We start from the raw sequence: 20,747 nt of genomic DNA on the forward strand, positions 1-20,747 counted from the left end.
GCAATAGCTTTTTTTTAACCACCGGGATAACCATTGCTACATGCCACTCGCTCGGCAGAAGCGCGTCCAAGCAAACAAATGACCCTTTCCGATGCTCCATAAGATAAGGCCCAGCGGAACGGACGAGCGGGATTGATTTGATCTATAGCTGGGGAGTCGCGTTGTCCGCGGCAGCTGGGCCGCGGGGAGAAGAAGATAGCGCGCCCCCGGGTAGAGAGAGAAGTGAAGCCTGCAGGAAGTTTCGTTTCGGCGAGTCAAAGGCAAGACAAGCTCCTCCTCCTCTCTCTCTCTAGTCTCTCTCTCCTCTTTCTCTCTCTCTCTCTTTCTCCCCTCGTCGTCACACGGTTTGCCTCCGCCTTTGCCCACGAAAAGACAACCAACCCGGGGGGCAGGGCAGGAGAGGAAAAGCAAGTCGCGAGTGCGCCCCCGTCCTCTCCCCTTTTGCCCCAATCGCCGCCGCCGCCTCGCCCGAGATCCGCTCCGCGTCCCCCGCCGCCGCGCCCGCGCGCCTGCTCGCCGAGGTGAGCGCCGTTTCCTTCCGCGGTCCGCGCCGGGGATCCGCTCCTCGCCGCCCGATTTGGCCCCGCGGTTTCGGCTTTCCCCAACTGTTTCTGCCTGTGGGTTTTGACTCGACCGTCCTGTGCCTGTGAGTGGCGACTCCGGAGGCGAGTACGGGGGATTGCTGGTTGGGTGGGTTTCTGGTAGCGAATTGGTGCTGCGGGGCGCTTGTTTTTGGTTTTCCTCTCGGGGAGTGGGTTGGGCGGTTTGGTTAGTTGATGGGTTTTTGGCGCTGCTTTTCGCGAGTGATTTTGGGGGTCTCGCGAGGCGGCAATGCGATTTCTGCATCGAATTCTGCGTCTTTTGGTACGGAAATGGAGTTGTTTGAGAGTTTTTTTTGGGGGTTTAATGGTCGGAACTGGAGATCTTAAGCTCTATCTACCTGGTTCGAATCCAGTGCTTTTGCTACTGCTTTTGATGGATAATTCGAGCTCAGCGTGATCCAATTTCGAAATTTTGGAGTAGGTTTATATGTGCCGTGGGCAAACGGACTAGAATTATTAAAGTGGGAACTGTTTGGCTGACATTTTCAGTTCTATCTAGTCGTGCGATGGGTGGCAGCTTTGTTTAATGATGCTGATTGTGTTTTTATTTATTTTATTTTCAGATAGAATTGTGATTTTATTTTACTTTATTTTACTCCAGCATCGGGTTCCACGGAGAATTGCTGATTTGGATACCTGATCCAATTGGAGCGGATTGAGTGATTGACAATTTCAACATCCCGTGGCTGTCGGTTTGGAAAGTATAAGAGACTCCATGGTTCCAGAGATGATGCCATTGTAATTGGAAATGGATTCTGCAAGAAATTGGTTCCAGAAGTTCCAGCGGAGGGACAAATCGAAGAGTCCAGCAGTGGCTGCGAGCCATGGGAAGGATCCGGGAAAGCCCCCAATGGATGACGCCCCTTCTAGTGCGACGAAACAGAGGGTTGCTGCAGCAAAGCAATACATTGAGAACCACTACAAGACTCAGATGAAGTCCCTGCAAGATAGGAAAGAGAGGTAGGCAGTCCAATAGACTTAAATTCTCTGTACCTTTGCCTGCTTTAGTTGTAGATTTAGTTCCCATCAAGTTTTACATACAAGTAGCAGAATTCTATATTACAATTGCAGTGTAGAATAATAAGTAAAGGTGCCCATCTTGCTGTTATTGAGCAGGATGCCCAACAACATATGTCACATCCCATGTTGGGACTGGAATGGTAACCACTGGTGTAGCTATGCGGGTAATTAGGATCAAGTCCTTACAAGTGTACCGGAACCTTGGCTCTGCCCAGAATAGAAAGCCCATCTGGTTACGGCGCTACTCAAGTTAGGTAGCTTGAGTACTATATTAAGTTCTAGCCTTGTAAGGATACACAAGTGACTTAGCAAAACTATTAGCTAAATACCATGTATGATTCATGAACTGATTTTTGGATTCATTTATTAAACTCAAACAATTTACTCAGGTAAACTTATATTCTAAATGCTGTGCACCTGTTTTCCCCCCACCCCCACCCAAACCACAAACTCAATTCAAACTTTTGATTCTTTCAATCATCGTTAAGACTTCTTTTAATCAATAATCACTATCAATCTATGTCTCAGGATTCCTACGATTTGATGCCCATTCAGTGGCATCAAGTTTGCGATCTTACTTTTGTGATATATGTTGGTTTACTCTTAGGCGCTGGATGTTGGAGAGGAAATTACAAGATGCTGAAGTTCCTGTAGAAGAGCAAAATAATATTCTAAAGCATTTGGAGAAAAAGGAGACTGAATATATGCGTTTACAGAGACACAAGATGGGAGTAGAAGATTTTGAACTTTTGACAATTATTGGGAGAGGTGCATTTGGGGAGGTACTGTTCATTTCAGTCTCCACTCCTTACTTCTCAACTGTGGGACTTAAAACAATTTCTGCAGACCAGAGCAATGATATACATGGCATTAAATCTTTTTTTGTCTTTTTAATTCTATTCCATCAGCGGTTGGTCTACACAGACTAATGCTGGGCTTGACATCATTGTTCGTGCAATCTTTTCACTAAATAAATATGGATATCATATAATCGGAAATTGTGCTGCCTTGCTGCTTTCTCTTGTATTTTTACAAATTTACACTAACTGTTCTGCTTGTAAGAAAACTGGGATAAAGTTAGCCTTCTGGTGCTTGTTCTGCTTACATTAATCTGACGCATTAGATTTCTTTGGTATTTGGACTTTTTATGGGCCATGCCAATTTTAGTCTCCCATATTGATGGCGCTCAATTTGCATGTGGTCCCTTGATGCATGCTTCTGCTGACTTTCCATTCACATGCACATACGCCAAAGGAAATATTGTAAGGCACCCTGGTATTATTTCCACCTCACTGTTTCTATGCCCCTTCCTCCATTGTTAAGGTAACTTTGATGGAGTAGACCACTTTATCGTAGCTTGCAGGCAATTAATTGTCTAAAAGGGCCCATTCCATTTTACATACAAAAACAGATCCATAACCCGCTTATGTCTCACTAACCTCCTATGTCTGCCATTGTAATATATTTGAGATGGAAAAGGGCCCAGTCCTTGATGTCCATAATATACCAGTGAAAAAGAAGCCTTTTGTTGTTGATGTCCGTTCTGGACTTTCAGATTCTTAGAATTAATTCATGGTGTCGTTGTCATCTGCTGTTTTTTATTTATTTTAATTTTATATTTAGTCAATACTTGGATGTACATTTTTTTGCTACAAAGTTTTTACCTTCCTTCTTTTTCAAAACTTCCTTCCTAATGCAGTTGATCCATGTAGTTTTAAACAACTCTTATCTACTACTGCTTTAGTTTATTCTTTTGTTGTCTTCTGTTTCAGTTGAGAGTTGACTATGAATCTTTTCTTTACGTGTTGTGCTGTTCTTTTCCCTGCGTCACTAATGCCACTCTAAATTGTAATCGTGCAGGTACGTCTTTGTAGAGAGAAGACCTCTAAAAATGTGTATGCAATGAAAAAGCTTAAGAAATCTGAAATGCTTCGTAGGGGCCAGGTACCATGTATGGTCTATCTGCGTTATTTTGTATTTTTCTATTTCTGATTTGCATTCTATCCTCTTACATGTGTGTGCATATCTCAGGTAGAACATGTCAAAGCCGAAAGGAACCTTCTTGCAGAAGTTGATAGTGCTTACATAGTCAAGCTCTATTACTCTTTCCAAGACGAAGAGTTCTTATATCTCATCATGGAGTACCTTCCTGGTGGTGACATGATGACTTTGCTTATGCGCAAGGACATATTGACAGAAAATGAAGCCAGATTTTATATTGCTGAAACTGTGCTTGCCATAGAGTCCATTCACAAGCACAGCTACATTCATCGGTACCATACAAGTGTTTCCATGTTTTTTCTAAGGAATCAGATGGTCCTATAATTCAAATGATGTATCTTTGTGTTCTTTTTGTCAGGGATATCAAGCCAGATAATCTATTGTTAGATCACAGTGGTCACCTGAAGCTTTCTGACTTTGGTTTGTGTAAACCTTTGGACAGTAGTAATTTTCCAAATTTGAATGAGCCAGATTATACGTCTGGAAAAGGTGCCAAGCCTTTGCCTGATAATACCAGTCGGTTAAGCAACTCGTCTGCACCGAGGCGTACACAGCAGGAACAATTGTCACACTGGCAAAAGAACCGCCGGATGTTGGTAAGTAATATATCTGAAGTTGAGTCAACTTATCGATGGCTGGGAAACAACATTTTCAATGTTATGGTGCCTTTTGTCTGAATGTCTTAACTCACAGTTTTCTCCGTCTGCACTATATCCATTTTTTGGCCTCCTATTTGGCATTAAGCCATACAAAAGTTATGTTACTCCTTCAAAATTTTAAGTTTTGAACTGTGTTTCCACTGATGAGGTTTAAAGTTTGTCTGGACATGAATCTCTCTGAATCAATAACTGTTAAACTTCTAAAAGGATGAGAATGGTTCCCAGTTCTAAGGATATATTATTTTATTGAAATCACACCAATCTTTACCATGTTGAGCCAAGTCAATGTTATACTGTGGGGTCAATGGCTGATGGGTTGGGCACTGTAATTTGAGTGGAGCTTGATCAACCCAAGAAAATCAGTTACAATGCCACTGTTCCTATTATAGAGGAAACCAAATAGTAAATATATTAAACTTTTAATGTCTAGTGGATCGTGTGAATTATACATGATGTCAGTTGATGCTAAACCTTGGTGTTTCTATGTTTTTTAGCCAGGATTTTTTTAATCTCTTTTCCATAGTTTCGGTTTTGTGTTGCCATGCTGAGAGTTCACTTCAGTATGGTTAACATGTTTAATTGTACTTCTGCCACACAGGCATATTCAACAGTTGGTACGCCTGATTATATTGCTCCAGAAGTTCTACTAAAGAAAGGATATGGAATGGAGTGTGACTGGTTAGGTTTCTTATCTTGTAATTTTTTCTTTAGTTATTGGACTCTTTATTTTCGTCACCCTCTGTGCTTTGTGTATATGATGGATTCTTGATATGTCATTGTTTTTCTTTCTTAGGTGGTCCCTTGGTGCTATCATGTATGAAATGCTTGTTGGTTATCCTCCATTTTATTCAGAGGATCCAATGTCAACCTGCAGAAAGGTACGTGTGATATCCAGAGGATAATGTTATGGATCCATGCTTTGGGATTGTTTACCAAAGGTGCAGGAAGCAGATTGGGAAAGATCAGTAGTAGTTTCCTACTAGAATTCGGACTCTAAAGTCCATCTATAGTATTAGTCTTCCTTTCATTGCTAGTCCTTCTATAGAAATAAGTTTCCTTGTTTAGGTTGTCCAAAACAGGAATTCCTTAGCATCTATATATACAGAGGAGTATAGTTTGTAATAGGGGAGAAGAATTTAATCAAAGCAAAGATCAGAGCCTGCTAGACAAGGCGATCAAGTTATCCCAATATTTGATATCAGAGTAACAGAGATATGTCTTAATTTTTTTCTGTTTTCAGCCATATGCAAACCTCACAAATAGTATTGTGTCAAATCCAAAACGCGGACAGCAGAGCAGACTATACTGTGCGCTACAGTAGTATGACTTGCCTGTAACCAAAAATATTTAGTGGCTGTAAGCTGGTGGTTGCAGTTGGTCAATGGAGCTCAACTGTACTATACACCTATTTGATTGGTTTGGGCTTTAGATTGTAATGATCCAGACACCCTTGGAAACCTTGTGAAATGTCCAGTAGCGGAGACCTTGTGTTGTAAATGGTTTCAGCTGGATCGTTTACTCTAGCTAGCAAAATACTCAATGTTGCTTTATGAGCATGCATCTCATCTTAGTTCTTCTTGGTCCGTGCAGATTGTGAACTGGAGAAGTCACTTGAAATTCCCTGAAGAGGCAAAGCTTTCTCCTGAAGCTAAGGATCTCATCAGCAAGCTTTTGTGTAATGTTGAGCAGAGACTTGGAACAAAAGGAGCCCATGAAATAAAAGTGTGCTCTTGTCCATGTGTTTTACGCATACACTTGCATTGCTCTCAAGTACCCAACTAACATCATTGTACGTTCCACTTTAGGCACATCCATGGTTTAGAGGTGTTCAATGGGAAAAGTTGTATCAGATGAAAGCTGCTTTCATACCAGAAGTTAACAGCGAGTTGGATACTCAGAATTTTGAGAAATTTGAGGAGGTAATATTCTAGTTTCCCAGTGTGCTCACTTATATTTGCCTACTCTATACACTTGGGTCAATATATTTGCCTGCTCTATACACTTGGGTGGTTGTCATGACACATGACAGTCATTGATTAAAGTGGCCTGAACTTCTGGTGCAGTCTCTGTGAACCTCTTTTGTAATTGGCTAAATTACTCTGGAGGTAACACACAACTTTCCAGGTTGGTGCTTTCAGGTAGTACAATGAAACAAAGTCAGTGATCTAATCGGACTACGTAAGCGATACAAATGGGCAGATTTGGAGAACCTTAGTGCAATTTACTCTTTATAATCAGTTGGGCTTTAAACAGTGCTAATCTTAGTTTTACGATTATTTGATTGTAACACTGTTCGTTCATTATTTCCATGATAATATGTTTGTTGTTGATCTGGTGAAACTTGGATTACGAATTATGCATAGCCTATTTTACTGAACACTGAAAAGCTGAAGTAGTCATGCATTAAATTATTTTTCCACTATTGTGCAGACTGGAACTCAAATTCAAAGTTCATCTAAGTCGGGCCCATGGAGAAAGGTATGCCTCAGTTCTCCATGATCAGTTTCTGGGTAGTTGGTGTATGTAACATTCCTAGTTATAGACAGTTGTATCAAGTGAAATGTTTTATCGTATACATTTTCCTGACATGCCATCTGCATGACATGCATGCATACCATTCTATTGTGCATTGATTTTCTCCAAGGATAGGCAAATCTATATTCTACTGGTGCATTGTGGGTGTGACAAAGCATTCATGTGCGTCTAGCATGCATCTGTTAACCATAAAATATAAAAAATGTGTTCGGAATATTTCCAAATATTCTCACTAGTGCCCCTAAATAAATAAATAAATCTCACTAGTGATTTGGAGGTTGCATATAATTAGGAAACTGACGTGGAAATTTACTCATATTGGGCTTCATTTTATTACTGCCCTTTGTCAATGAATTGAAGAACACTATTCTTCTACAGATGCTTCCATCCAAGGATGCAAATTTTGTTGGATATACGTACAAGAACTTTGAAATTGTGAATGATGATGAAGTTGCAGGAATTGGTAGCGCTCCCTTTACCTTGTTCATCCTGTGCACTATTTCGCCTTTTTTAGTTATATAATTTATGTTTCTTTAGTTTAACAACATTATTTGATGCTTTGTGCAACAGCAGAGTTAAAGAAAAAGAGTTCCAAACCAAAGCGACCAACCATCAAGACATTGTTTGGTAATGAGCACAAGCCAGTATTTTACATTCATTTCCCCCTCTCCACGTTCTTAACCTGCACGATCTACTTACCATGCATTCGTCTTTGAACAGAGAGCATGGACGAAGAGGAACCTGTCGAAGGAAGTTTCTTGAATATGTTGCCCCAGAAGGAGGGACAACCTTCGTCTCACTCCAGCATTCCACCAGAACAATACCAACCTCGACGTAAATAGGATATGGAGGTTTTAAAAAGGAAACCACAGGAAAGTAAACCAAGAAAAAAAAAACCTGCTGCCTTTTGATCTTTCGCCCTGTCCAAGTTTTTGTAAATTCTAACCGATGCTTTCTTTAGTCAAATGCTTAAAACAAAAATCTCTCCGTCCAAACATTTCATGTGATGTGAGCAGCAATGTTTGTTCGCTGTATGTTGTGTTTATGGTTCCAGTTATGATTGTCAGGCAGTCAGGCTTACTGGCTACAAAGTGCAGTGTGTATCGCCACCAGGCACAAAGCTCTTGACGACCTTGTCACAACTAAATTCATACATGCTTTCTGTAACCTTTTGTAGGAGCTTGCTTAGTTAATAGTTAGCTTGCAACAGACTGGCTGAAATGCCCATAGTACGAAAATTGGCGATTATACGCAGCTCACGTTTTGTTGTGGGCAATTGAGCATCACATCGTCATGTTTTGCAATTTGGTTATCTGTGTATTGCAGGTTTGTAACTTGACAAGTGTGGTTTAATTACATCTTTCAAAGAACGACAATTGTTACTGCTTCGGTTATAAAATCATTTCAAAACGTGCGATTGCAACTGAAGGAAATTTTGGGACAGTACCCTCTTATGCAAATCCAACCATCTCAGACGGGGAAATTATTCGTAATAACAGGACTGCGCTGAAAATTCTCTGGAAATATCTCTTCGGTGTAATATACAAAGTTCTTTTACATGGTATTCTTGCTCTTGGCAAAATATGTCGTGAATTCTCGTCTCTGCATTATCATCAATTCATCCAAATGAACCGGTAAACTGAACCATGTTGGGATAACCTGCCGGAGTTCAGTTCTGAAAGGAAGACTTGAACTCCAATACTTTATCTTCGGGAACGTTTAATCTTCAAGCGACTGAAAATTCGTTACTCTATGCTAGATTGTAATTCGAATTTTAGTTGGTTCATATAAAGGACGTCTTTGATCTACATTTTGAAATAGTTTGTATTAGACTTAGTGGTTGTTGTCTATCCCTTATATATTCATCTTGTAAGTTGTACAAGAGACTGGAACGATCATTGTAATTCCTCTGCGTGGTACATAACTTATATTAGTTTTTTCCTGTAAGGATTTTCTACGTAAAAAACACGTCTCTTGTTCGATCTATCGTGTAATATTTTTAATAAATGGTACCATAACCATATTTGACACGAGATACGAAAAAAAAATTAAAATCAATTTCAATCTACTGTAAAAATCATGTCTCGTGTTCGATATACCATGCAATATGCTTAACACTTTCAGTCATTTTTCAAATCTTTAAATCAACATCAAACAACTCATATACTACTGGAGCCGTAGATCTCGGGCGGTTGAGAATTTGCGAGCCTGAATGAAGTTTTTATACCTAAGCAAAAGGTAACTTTTCTCGGTTGGGTTGGACTCAAACCGGCCAGGAGGCCCAGGGCATACGGATACGGCCATACGGACGGGTACCGAATCGTGACGTGGGCCGTCTGATGGGAAAAAAACCAGTAACCGAAACACCCGCAGACCGGACATTTGAAGCCACCACCAATAGATAAGAAAAAACAGTCCACCTCGCCGCCGCCGAGAAGATGGGCGAGCGGCGGTACACCGAGCAGGAGGAGGCCCTCGAGATCAAGTCCCTCCGCCGCATCATCGCCGCCTACGCCAAGTACGCGTTCCTCCAACCCCAACCCCAACCCCTTTCTCTTCTCCCCTCTACCCTGCACGAACCCCCCCGTCCCGTCCCGTCCCCACAACGTCGCCGCCGCCGCCGCTCTCTCGCCGCGTTGACTGGACTAGTAGAAGCGGAGCTCGGTTTTAGAAGCGGTTCGGCGTGCTGCACCGAGTCGTGGGCCGATGGGGTAATCTGGAGTTTGGAGGGGAGCATAGTATGCTTTGATGCTTTCGATGAGTTACAGGGTTTAGAGGCACTCGCCGATTCGAGAGAATGAGATGCTTACAGGAGTGGCTTGGGTGATGACCGGGAATCAACTGGTGGGGAGGGCGGGGAGCCAGAGCTACGCCGTTTGTTTGTTTGTTTGTTTTTGCCCCGAGAATACGGGAGCTGCGCTGTTTGGGGGTTCTCGATCAGCACAGACAGATATAGAGATTCGGTGATTTGTGCATGGCGGTGTTTGAGTGGATAATGGATTGGGATTATGGGTAGCCGTGTTAGACCCGGTGAAGTTTATGCATGGGAGTGGCCGTTTCTGTTGGTTGTCCTTAGCTTATTACGACCACCTTGTGAGGGGAAAATATAGGTAGATACGTGCGAGTAATATGAGGTTTCCTGGCACTGTGCTGGCTTTTGGTTGTTGTTGATTGAGGCCATTGGAGGCTGCGTTTGATGGTGGTCTGGTATTTCAAATCCTCAAAATGTTACCATATGAATCACAGGATAGCATGGTAAATTGCCTCCACTCTACAACGATTTGAATACTTGCAGACATAGCTGGCCAATCCGCCATCCTTAGAATGTTAAATTGAGGACAAGTGTGTTTTTGTCAGGTTTTGGTTCGATCTGAAGTTTTATATTGATGTTACACAAGTACAATGGTTCTGATTTTTAAATGGTTGGTGACATGTATAAGCTAATCAGCTGTAGGTTTGTAGTCAGAACATGAAATAATATCTTTGCAACATAACTAAATGAGAACATTCTTGCTCCCCCCCCCCCTCCCACCTTTTACCTTTTTTGCCTGATTATAAATATTTTTTTCCTGGTCGCAATAGCTATCAAGATGCAGCAGAAAGGGATGTCAAGAGATATGAACAATCATTCAAAATGCTTCGTCCTGCCCACAAGGTTTATATTTATATATTCATCACACATGTTCCTTTTTTCAAACCCAGTTGTACCTCTTTGCTTACCACTTTTAGATTCCATTTCCATCTATATAGCTCATCTAATGCTGTATGCTCGCTCACATCTTATACTTACGACTTTTCTGTGTAGGAACTTCTTTTCCACCTTGGTCTGAAGTACCAAAGACTGAGATGGTGAGTAACGTTCTATGCTTTATGCTTGTATTCTTGTATAGTACTGATGACTTGTTTTCTTTCTTGTGTTTAAATATTGTGAGATAAAATATACTGTACATCCATTCATCATGTTCTGTACCATCTGAGCAGTGTATATATGTCATTGATTGCAATTGAATATTTTAGTTCATATGGCATCACCAAGCTCAGTTTAAATGTCACATGTATCTGTGTTGCTTGGCCTACTCTGTGTATCTAATATTTTCTGATGATGCTCTATCTTCATGAGTCAGGACTTCATTGAATCATTCAAAAAAATCAGCTTTATTCTTTTTTTTTGGGAATGGTTCTGTACATGTTTGTTGATCAACTGGCCTTTGTTTTGATACCATTGTACATCTTTGGTATGCTTAAGAATTAAGACATGTGCTTTAAATCGATACCAGACGTGGTAATGCCATATAGTATTTTATGTAAAACAGCCTTTATGCTTACTGCTAGTGCCGATGTATTTGACTATTGTTATTTGATGCATTATTACCGGACAGGTGCATATCCATTAATGCAGCTTTTATGATGAACATGCTTGAGGTATGATCTTTTGAGACTGTTTATTTGATGATAAGTGTAATGCACATGATGGTATTCTTAAAAGCGAGGAATTGCAGGCATTTGAACCTCCTTTTGACATGAGTCAGTATGTAGATGATGATGGTCATGATTATCCAGTGAACATGCATGAACATAGTCAGGCGGATTGTGCTCATTCCAGTGAGAGGGATGATTGCTCGAGAATATCTATCTCTAGAAGCAGTTCCTTATTGCATGAGCAGCATGATTGCCCCATAGAAGATACCAGGACCCATGAATCTTCAAGAGAAACTGACAGTAAGAAGGTAATGGGTGCTTTTACAAAAAAAAAAAAGACGGTGGTTTCATGTAGAAGTCACTTTTAGATCACAGCATTGGTGATATGCTGTTGAAGAGTCCATTATGTTGCATGTAGAATTTGAAATATTAAATATCAAACAGGATGAGGAAGATCACATGGCAGGCTGTTCCCAGTCTGTTGGCAACAACTTGGGAGTGTCCCAAGGTGGAGGTGTACCATGTAATGATGATAAAGATGCGAGTACAGCAGCTTATTGCAAAGATAAAGATTGCTCTGCATCTTCTTCTGTTGGACATGTAAGCTGTTAGTTATTCCAAATAATTCACAATTGCGTAATGCAGAACATTAATCCTGCTTGAATTTTATGTTCATGAGTCTCAAGGAGTAGTGCATTTATATGGCGTGCTTCCTAAATATGCAAATTTATATGTGTATGCAAATGTCTAGATAATCAATTGTGCTAGGATATCGGTGTAGAATCAAATGGTCAACAAGATAGCAAAATCTAGTCTTGTCAAATCTTATTCTGAAAAAAAAAAACATGAGGGGAAGCAGGCACAATCTGAAGTGACTGGGCAACAGTGCCATTGCCATCCCATCAGAATGTAGGGATCAGGAATATGTAACTCCGTGAAAATTAAGGTAGGATAGGAAGTGATTCAGCATTCCTAAATTCAAAAAGATCCCTGAAAGTTTTAGCTAGTAGCAAACTTGATAGAGGCGCAGAAGAGTATGAGATCAAGCTAGGAGATAGGTTACCATTTTTAATTCGGAGATAAGTCTGGTATTTTAGGATTTGAGTGATTTGTTTAGAGATAGAATCAGCTAGGAGATAGAGTTGGATTCAGTTTAATAGGTAGTTGGATTAGGGTTGAGACTCTTTAGTTGGCCGGTTATTTATAGTTGGCAATAGTTGTGTATTAGGAATCAAGCAAGAAAATAATCAAAGTAAAGATTAGAGCCTGATAATCAGGGTGATTTAGTTATCCCAGTTACTGCCCTCAATATTTGGTATCCAAAGTTTCTGTTACTATGCTAGTCTCCCACGCCGCTACCGCTCCACCAACCCTAGCACACCCTTCACACCGCCGCTGCCGCTCCCCACATCACCACTGCCGCCGTCGTTGTTCCGTTTTCCCTTGCAGCATCTGCTGCTCTATTCCACGCCATGCACCACCGCCGCTCCACCACCACTGCTGTGCGCCATCACTGCTGTGCGCCATCACTGCTCACACAGCTGGCCCGCATCCCTCATCATGGGTGACGGTGCCTACACCATAGAACTAGCAAGATGATGGATAAACTTTTGGCGAAGGTGGAAGCAATCGAGGCTCGTCAGGATGAACGGGAGAAGAATTTTAGCACCTCAGGTTTAGCCTCTTTCGTCACCTCAGGTCTTGTCAAGGGCAAATCAGCAAGCTCAGATGATGATCGGTGCGCTTCTCATTTTCATAAGCTTACCTTCTCCAATTTCAATGGAGAGGAAGATCCTTTGCCTTGGTTAAACCGTTGTGAGCAATTCTTTCGTGGGCAACGAACATCGGAGAATGACATTGTATGGCTAGCTTCTTATCGTATGACAGGCGGTGCTCAACAATTGTATATGCAGTTTGAACACAATCATGGCATAGTGAAGTGATCCGTTTTTGAGCATTACGTCAACATGTGTTTCGGTCCTCCAATTCGTAGCAATCCTTTGGGTGAGTTGGCTACGCTCAGAAAGACGGATTCAGTACATGAATATCAAAAGAAGTTTTGGCCCTTCTTTTTTGAGTTACGCCATCTCTCGTTCCCAAGCAACAAGTCAACTTATTCACCGTGGGACTTGGCAAACCTTTTAGCACCGATGTTGAGCATCAGAATCCATCCAATCTTGAGAAAGCCATGAGTTTGGCACGTGCATATGAACAACGCCTCTGCCAAGAATCTGAAAACTCTTCTCTTCAAGGCTATTTTCACCCAACAACAGAAGCAATTACTACACCACAAGCAACAGCAGCAACAACAAATGAAGCAGCTAGCTTGCGGTTATCTCCAGTAGCCCATCATGAAGGTCAGCAAGGTTGTCAATCCTCCAATTTCTGCAGTTTCTTCTTCCACCTCCACTGTTGGACAACACATACACCGTGTAACTACATATGAGATGGCTGATTGCCGCGCAAAAGGGTTATGCTTCAATTGTGTTGAGCCATTTTCTAAAGATCACCTATGTCAATGTTCAATGAAGGGAATTTATTTTATGGAATTAGAAGATATGGCTGCATACCAATACAACGATAATGGTTGATTCTTAGGCGCAAGAAATTCAGCTTGAGGACGAGCTGTTTCATGGCAAGGAGGGAAATGATATAGGCTCAGAAGAGCATGAGATCAAGCTAGGAGATAGGTTACCTTTTTAATTAGGAGATAAGTTTGGTATTTTAGGATTTGAGTGATTTGTTTAGAGATAGAATTAGCTAGGAGATAGAGTTGGATTCGGTTTAATAGTTAGTTGGATTAGGGTTGGGACTCTTTAGTTGGCCGGCTATGTATAGTTGGCAATAGAGTGTATTAGGAATCAAGCAAGAAAATAATCAAAGTAAAGATCAGAGCCTGATAATTAGGGCGAGCTAGTTATCCCAATTACCATCCTCAATAAAACTACTCTTAAGGTTTGGGACATGATATCGCACATCATTTTACACATTATTATTGGGCTATCAAACACTGACCTTTTTCTGTTCATGAAGCACTGATTCCTCTTATTTAATATATCCTTTGTACCTTCTACTCACAGATTATGTGTTCAACTAACTGTGGAATATGATATCCTGTTTCCTTATTTTAGGTAACACCACGACACTGCACAGCTTCATTGTTCAAGTTGAATGTTCCTCCAATTGATGTTGACAAGGTAAGGGTTGTTCAGATTCAGTATACTCTGCAGATAGAGTGTACTATAATGCTGTAGGCGGAAGTTAGCCAAGGGTATATGTTGGTTCACCACCAACAAGTTGTTACCAATGCTGGCATCTTTCCTGAGATGTGATGTTGCTGCATTTCATTTATGTGTTGATTTCCATTTTTATGCCAATGTATTATGGCACACAAAGGATCAGGCAGATCGCCCTCAGGTCGCCAGGCTTCTCCCGTGCGACTTGAGGCTCTGATCGATGTTGGATTGTTGGGCAAAGCCCTTACTGAATATTATTGCTAGTTGATAGATTACAGGACCCTTACGGTAGCCTTTATAGTTTAGGCACCGACTAGACCGACTCGGATATATAGAAGCTAACTCAGATACGTAGATAGGACTCTGATATAAACTAGGAAATAGCGATACTAATCTAGACATACTAAATACTAATACTATGCCTATCTCAGCCAGCCGTATGACCAGCTGAATCCAACTTGACTGCTGATTCAAGCAAACCCAAGTTCTTCTTCTTATTCTTTCTCCTCTGATATTTGATCCCGAACCTTCTGACCATAACACCTTGGAATTTTAACTGCTGAAACATGCTGTATTTTTCTGATTTCTGTGGCATGTTTGTTAGGAGCTTGCTGGTTTGCCTGCATTTGCAGTTATTCATCAGTTTCCATTGTCCCTTTTTTTTGTATGTGGACATTTTCTATGCTTTGCTTCTTCGATCAGTCATCTCGTTCTGATTTATGCAGGTAAGATGCATCGTAAGAAATATCGTGAGAGATTGGGCTCAGGAGGTAATTTTCTGTTTTACCGTAAATATGCTTGAAGTAGGCATTCCTTTCAGTGCACTGATCTAATGTTGAAAAATACTGCTGTTTTTATTATTTATACTTTTTCAGGGTCAAAAGGAACGTGATGAGTGCTTTAAGCCCATTCTCGAGGAGCTTAATCGTCTTTTTCCTAACCGGAGCAAGCAGAGGTAAGCTCATTGCCCTTGTCGCTTCAATAAGATCTTACTTTCAACAGTGAATACTGAATACTAACATTAGAACAATGAGTTATTTTATGGCATTATTTTTTTTGTGTTTGTGTTCACAAGTGTGCTTGCATGGTTCATGCATGTATGCATTCCTGTCTTTTTTTACCGCTGGGTGTGCTTATGTATGTCTGTGGGCGAGCGGGATGGTCCTTATATTGGAAGTTGGGAAACCCTTTGTGGTGGAATTTTGTTATCAGTAATGGTAGAAAAGGTGTTTTGGACTTTAATCAGGATCCACAGAACCCTGTGAGGTTGTAACTTCTCTGTTTTCAATTTGTCCACTTAATGGATGACTAGCTCCAAGTAAAAATTAGCAAAATTCTCCTTGCAGATTCATGTTGTCTTCATATACGTTTGATTATGTCCATAGCACCTCTACTTATACCCACTGCCAGCTACCAATGGTCCATGCAAATATAACATCACAAATAAATAGAAGTTACTTGGGTATTCGCTTTTCCTTTTCCGTTATTGATATTTATATTTGTTAAACTTCATAGGCCCCCTTCATGTCTAGTCCCTGGTGCTGGGCTTGGGAGATTGGCTCTGGAGATCTCTTCTCTGGGTACTGTAACAAAATTTTCGATCGAAATTGAGCTAATCTTATATATTTCTTGACATTGTCTCTCTTCGTGCTATTGACCTTGAACAGGTTTTGCAAGCCAGGGGAATGAGTTCTCATATTACATGCTGATTTGTTCAAGTTTCATCCTGAACCAGTATGCAAATATATTAAATATAAGCTACATATATTTAAAAGCAATCAGTGCCTTATTCTATCAAGCTATTGTTCATAATGCTAATGATATTACCATTCTTATCAGCGCCCAAGAGGCCAATGAATGGACTATATATCCTTGGATACACAGCAACTGCAATTCTCTTTCAGACAATGATCAACTTCGGCCTGTTTCATTTCCTGATATTCATCCCTCAAGGTACTTATTCTGCCAGGTTTTCTTATCAGTGTCATCATTCTTTGTCTGTTTGGTGCAAGTTATATATACTCTCAGGTGCATTTTGGTTTTTAGGATCTTAACATTTCCATTGATCAGAGTACAACTATGCTGATTTACAAAAATCAGCATATGTGATATTTATAAAGTTGGGTTGTTAGGATTTTAGACTTGATGGCTTCAGAAATTGAATCAGCCTATTGAAAACTGGAGGTTTTTGCAGACCCTACAAAAATGTGACATTTGGCTGTTGAAATATTTAAATTTGGCAGTTAAATGTGCTTTTGCATTTTGAATGTCTGATCTAAACTTCCTTTTGTTTTTAGAATTTGGGTTCAATGCTTGATCTTGTTTCAGTCATTTGGCATTATTTATAATGTTGGTAAACATTGAATATTTGTTTGCATTGGATGTTTAATCATATTTCTTGCAAAAAAAAGATATATATTGATTTTTAACTTTTCTATGCTTTGCTTTGACACACTTGGCTCACTTATGTCCGGGTCTTCTTTTTCTTTCAACAGTGCTGGTATCACAGAGGGATTTTCTATGTGCGCTGGGGATTTTGTAGAGGTCTACAGCGAGGAAAGCCAAGAAAGTAAGATGACCCAATTGGCCAGTTCTTTTGGAATATAGACGGTAGACAGAGCAGAAATCCAAAATATTTTTCTTTAACACAGTGCTCTAGGGCCTTTTGACTTGTGCATGTATCTGCTATGTGCACTAAATGTTGTTCTAGGAATACTTAGTTTTTCCCCACAAATGATGAAATCATTATGCATTCATGTGGAAAGAAATAATTCTAACATGTTTTTTTAAAAAAAAAATAAAGAGGGATGTTTCAGAATCAGCATAATTCTACTGCTTGCTACAGTCTTAATGCAGTGCCATTTTCTAGGGCTGTACAACCCCGGTTCCAGGCTGAAGTTCGATGTTTTGGTCTTTATTTGTTACTTTTGTCACTTTTAGGTCCAGACATGTATGACGAGAAAAGTTTTTTTTAATTTTTTTTTTTTTACAATACTATCTGTTCCAGCTTCATGGGATGCTGAAAACTTCTTTTACAATACTATCTGTTCCAGCTGCATGGGATGCTGTTGTAACGTGCTTCTTCCTGGATACGGCACACAATATTGTTGAATATATTGAGATTATATCAAAAGTTCTCAAGGATGGTGGGGTGAGTTCTATCGCTCTAGGAATTGATTGCTCATACCTATTCTCCATGAGAATCAGCATGACCTATCTTTTTTTGTTAACGGATTTGTAGTAACCCTGCTTCCTCTTATCTGTTAATTTTAATCAACAGGTCTGGATAAACTTGGGTCCGCTTCTTTATCACTTCGCTGATTCATATGGGCCAGATGATGTAATTAGTTGAATTCCATTATCTACACGAACTGAAAGTGTTAGTATCTTTGAAGTTACCTGATTTATTTCCTTGAACTCAGGATATGTCTATTGAGTTAAGTTTGGAAGATGTGAAAAAGGTCGCTTACCATTATGGGTTTGTGATGGAGGTGAGGGTTTATGCATTTAATTTGATTTGGATTATTGATGACAGAGTGTTGTTGTTCTCGTGGGTTACTTTGGTATGTGATTTGCAGGTAGAGAATATGATAGACACCACTTACAGTGCAAATATGAGAGCAATGATGCAGGTAACCTTCTAATATTTAGGGTTATGGTTCTTCCGATTTAGTATCTCCAATTAGCTAGGGGTGATTGAATTTGTGAGGAGCATTTAAAATTCTGCAATTGATTGCGCTGCTTTAGCCTTATTTCAAACCGTGGCCACTTGGACTACAGATGTCCCATTGTCCCTGATTCCCTTGTAGATTCGTACACGGTTAGATAAAATGCATTCAGAGTGCGCGCGCGTGTGTGTGTCAGGAGTAAGTTGTAATGACTGAATTATCATTATTCACATGATCAGTGGCTGGGCTGGGTGTATACAGGTTAATGTAAAGCTTTCAGCTCAAAAAACTTGGGGTTAGAGCTATGCTGAATTCTGAATTGACATCTGACAATCCAGCCTCTGTCAATTTATTGTGAATGTTTGTGAGCTTTCTTGTATTTTATCATAGTATGATAACCAATCTTATTTGTACCCTGGTTGAGTTGCAGAATCGATACCGTGCAGCATTCTGGACAATGAGGAAGAATGCATCTCGGTCAAAAGCTCAGAAGCGTCAGTGAAGCGAACATCAATCCATGCTGTGTAATTAGTGGCATACAAGCTATTAGGCTATCGAACAGCCCATGGTGATAATTATCCAAGACGGGACAACTAGGATGACCAGTTCGCGCCAACATTTTTCACAATTGTGCTCAAACTCCACATCGAACTGTGCAGTGATTACTTTGATAAACTCATCAGAGAAGCTGCCTGATTTGCATAGAATTTGCTTGGCATTACGTAGGAAACAGTGAAGTCCGTTTACTCGGACCATGTGATGCAAGTGGCGTAGGAAAAAATATGAGCTAGTGTATAATTAGTTGGATCGGGGGACTGGTGACACAAGATATATTGTTGGTAGAACCGCAACGTTGATTTCTAAAGCGGCAAGCGATTGAGGTGTAACTTCTGAACTGTATTGTACTTCAGTTTCTTTTGTTCTGTCCACTTTGGTTACGATAGATGGAATCAGCATTTGGATGGTTCAGTGGCAAATTTGCAGTTCGACTTTTTGTACTGGCAAATATGCAATTATCCTATTTAGTTACTTTGTTAGAGCAACTCCAGCAGCTTTCCTGAATCTTATTCCCTATATCTCTTATATAGGGAATGTCTCAAAAAGATTCCAGACCTATATCTCTTCAATCTCCAGCAGCTTCCCTAAAACTCATTCCCTATATCTCAGAATTCTCTATTTCATTTGTATCCAACAGTTATAATTCAAACCGTAAAAATTCAAACGGCTATAAATCAAACGGCAAAAATTCAAAAGATTATAATTCAAACGACTATTTGTCCAACGGCTACATTTCCAACGGCTCCTTTCAAACGGCTCCTTTTCCAACAGCTATATTTTGAACTTCTATATATTGCCTGTTCTTGATGCCTCTCTTCCACCACACCATAATGAGTCGTAGTAGTTTCCTCATGCAACAGGCATTGGAGTCGTCGTCGTCTGATGATGACGACGAGCTCATTATTGCTACCGCACACATAGCACACAATCAATATAAGCTTTTGAATGCCCCACGCCATGGCGGTTCTGTGCCTGGCCGTCAAGAAGTTCATCGCAACAGGGAAGCAGGGCATTCGAGACTACACAATGACTACTTTTCAGATGCTCCTACCTATGGTCCAACTGTCTTCAGGCGCAGGTTTACAATTAGGTCATATGTTTTATTCACCTTTGTTGATGATCTGTTGTTTATAAATCAATTTTCTTTTCCGCGCAGGTTTAGGATGTCGCGTTCTTTATTTTTGCGCATAGTGAATGTCGAGTCAGGATCTCATTCTGCAGGCTCATGTAGTATTGTTTTTGTGCCTCACTCATGCCACTAAGATCTATAAACATAATTCTCTCTTCCTCCTTAATTCTCTTCAGTTCTATCGCTTGGCTTTTTACCTCAAGTTTTTTTGCCTCAATTGCAACCTTCTCTTTATCAAGTTCATAGGCTCTCCCCTCAATTGCCAACCTCTCTTGTTCTAGCGCATATGCTCGTTCATAGCGCTCTTCTTTTTTCTTCTCTTTCACGGCCTCTGCCTCTTCCTTCTTTGCCCACAAATTATCTAGAGCTTCCTTGTACAAGTTATCACCACCTCGCCGTAATTTTTCTTTCTCCGCTTTCCTGCCAGTTGGTCTTCTCATAGTCACAGTCTCATTCTCAAGATCTAGTGCATCATGATGGCCTTCGCAACTATTTGAGTTGGTACTAGGAGAAGATATACTAGGAGATGACTTGGCAGTTGTCTTTTGTTTCTTTGCATTCATCTCAACTGCCCTACTAATCCACTTTTCATTGTGCTTCAATAAATTCCAACAATGCAACATTTGGAAGGACCTATGTTGCTTGTCTTTTTCTTTGTACAAAGCACATGCCTGCACAATCTGTACAAGTGAATAAATTTTGTTAAACATATTGCCACATATAAATTTACCGAACATAAACATTTACAAGCAAAATACAGAGGTATTGACTAACCTTATCTTGCAATGTCACCCCGCTTTGTCTCCTACGGTCAATTTGCTCATAGCATCCAACAAATTTATTAACACACTCTTGAATGGTAGACCAACGATGGGTGAGAGAACTTACATTACGATCAGACTCACACTCTTTGTGCTCAT

General features: G+C 40.4%; 2 protein-coding genes across 7 annotated transcripts; both read left to right on the plus strand.

Annotated features, from left to right (window-relative positions):
* Positions 1-305: 305 nt before the first annotated feature.
* LOC133884635 (uncharacterized) lies at positions 306-7,851 on the plus strand. 4 transcript variants are annotated; one of them, XM_062324114.1, is made up of 14 exons: positions 306-521; positions 1,204-1,562; positions 2,230-2,404; positions 3,483-3,566; positions 3,654-3,895; positions 3,982-4,219; positions 4,881-4,960; positions 5,076-5,160; positions 5,873-6,004; positions 6,088-6,201; positions 6,713-6,760; positions 7,196-7,280; positions 7,391-7,444; positions 7,538-7,851. In XM_062324114.1, the coding sequence occupies exons 2-14, from the start codon at positions 1,351-1,353 to the stop codon at positions 7,657-7,659; spliced, it is 1,671 nt and encodes a 556-aa protein (XP_062180098.1). In that variant the 5' UTR covers positions 306-521; positions 1,204-1,350; the 3' UTR covers positions 7,660-7,851. The 4 variants fall into 4 exon arrangements, with proteins under 4 accessions (XP_062180098.1, XP_062180097.1, XP_062180096.1 ...); XM_062324113.1 differs by having other exon boundaries at positions 308-521; positions 1,166-1,562; positions 7,388-7,444; XM_062324112.1 differs by having other exon boundaries at positions 308-521; positions 7,388-7,444.
* Positions 7,852-9,177: 1,326 nt separating this feature from the next.
* On the plus strand, positions 9,178-19,126 carry LOC133884637 (uncharacterized). 3 transcript variants are annotated; one of them, XM_062324116.1, is made up of 18 exons: positions 9,178-9,335; positions 10,400-10,472; positions 10,623-10,666; positions 11,197-11,239; positions 11,317-11,544; positions 11,681-11,836; positions 14,368-14,433; positions 15,198-15,242; positions 15,348-15,427; positions 15,988-16,052; positions 16,140-16,206; positions 16,312-16,425; positions 16,968-17,041; positions 17,526-17,623; positions 17,753-17,812; positions 17,895-17,963; positions 18,051-18,104; positions 18,571-19,126. In XM_062324116.1, exons 1-18 carry the CDS (start codon positions 9,256-9,258, stop codon positions 18,640-18,642), a joined length of 1,488 nt encoding a protein of 495 aa, XP_062180100.1. In that variant the 5' UTR covers positions 9,178-9,255; the 3' UTR covers positions 18,643-19,126. The 3 variants fall into 3 exon arrangements, 2 of the variants coding, with proteins under 2 accessions (XP_062180100.1, XP_062180101.1); XM_062324117.1 differs by lacking the exon at positions 11,681-11,836; XR_009903148.1 differs by lacking the exons at positions 18,051-18,104; positions 18,571-19,126 and having other exon boundaries at positions 17,480-17,623.
* Positions 19,127-20,747: the final 1,621 nt, after the last annotated feature.

The sequence above is a fragment of the Phragmites australis genome, chromosome 11, assembly GCF_958298935.1.
Source record: "Phragmites australis chromosome 11, lpPhrAust1.1, whole genome shotgun sequence".
In the NCBI taxonomy this organism is placed as follows: Eukaryota; Viridiplantae; Streptophyta; class Magnoliopsida; order Poales; family Poaceae; genus Phragmites; species Phragmites australis.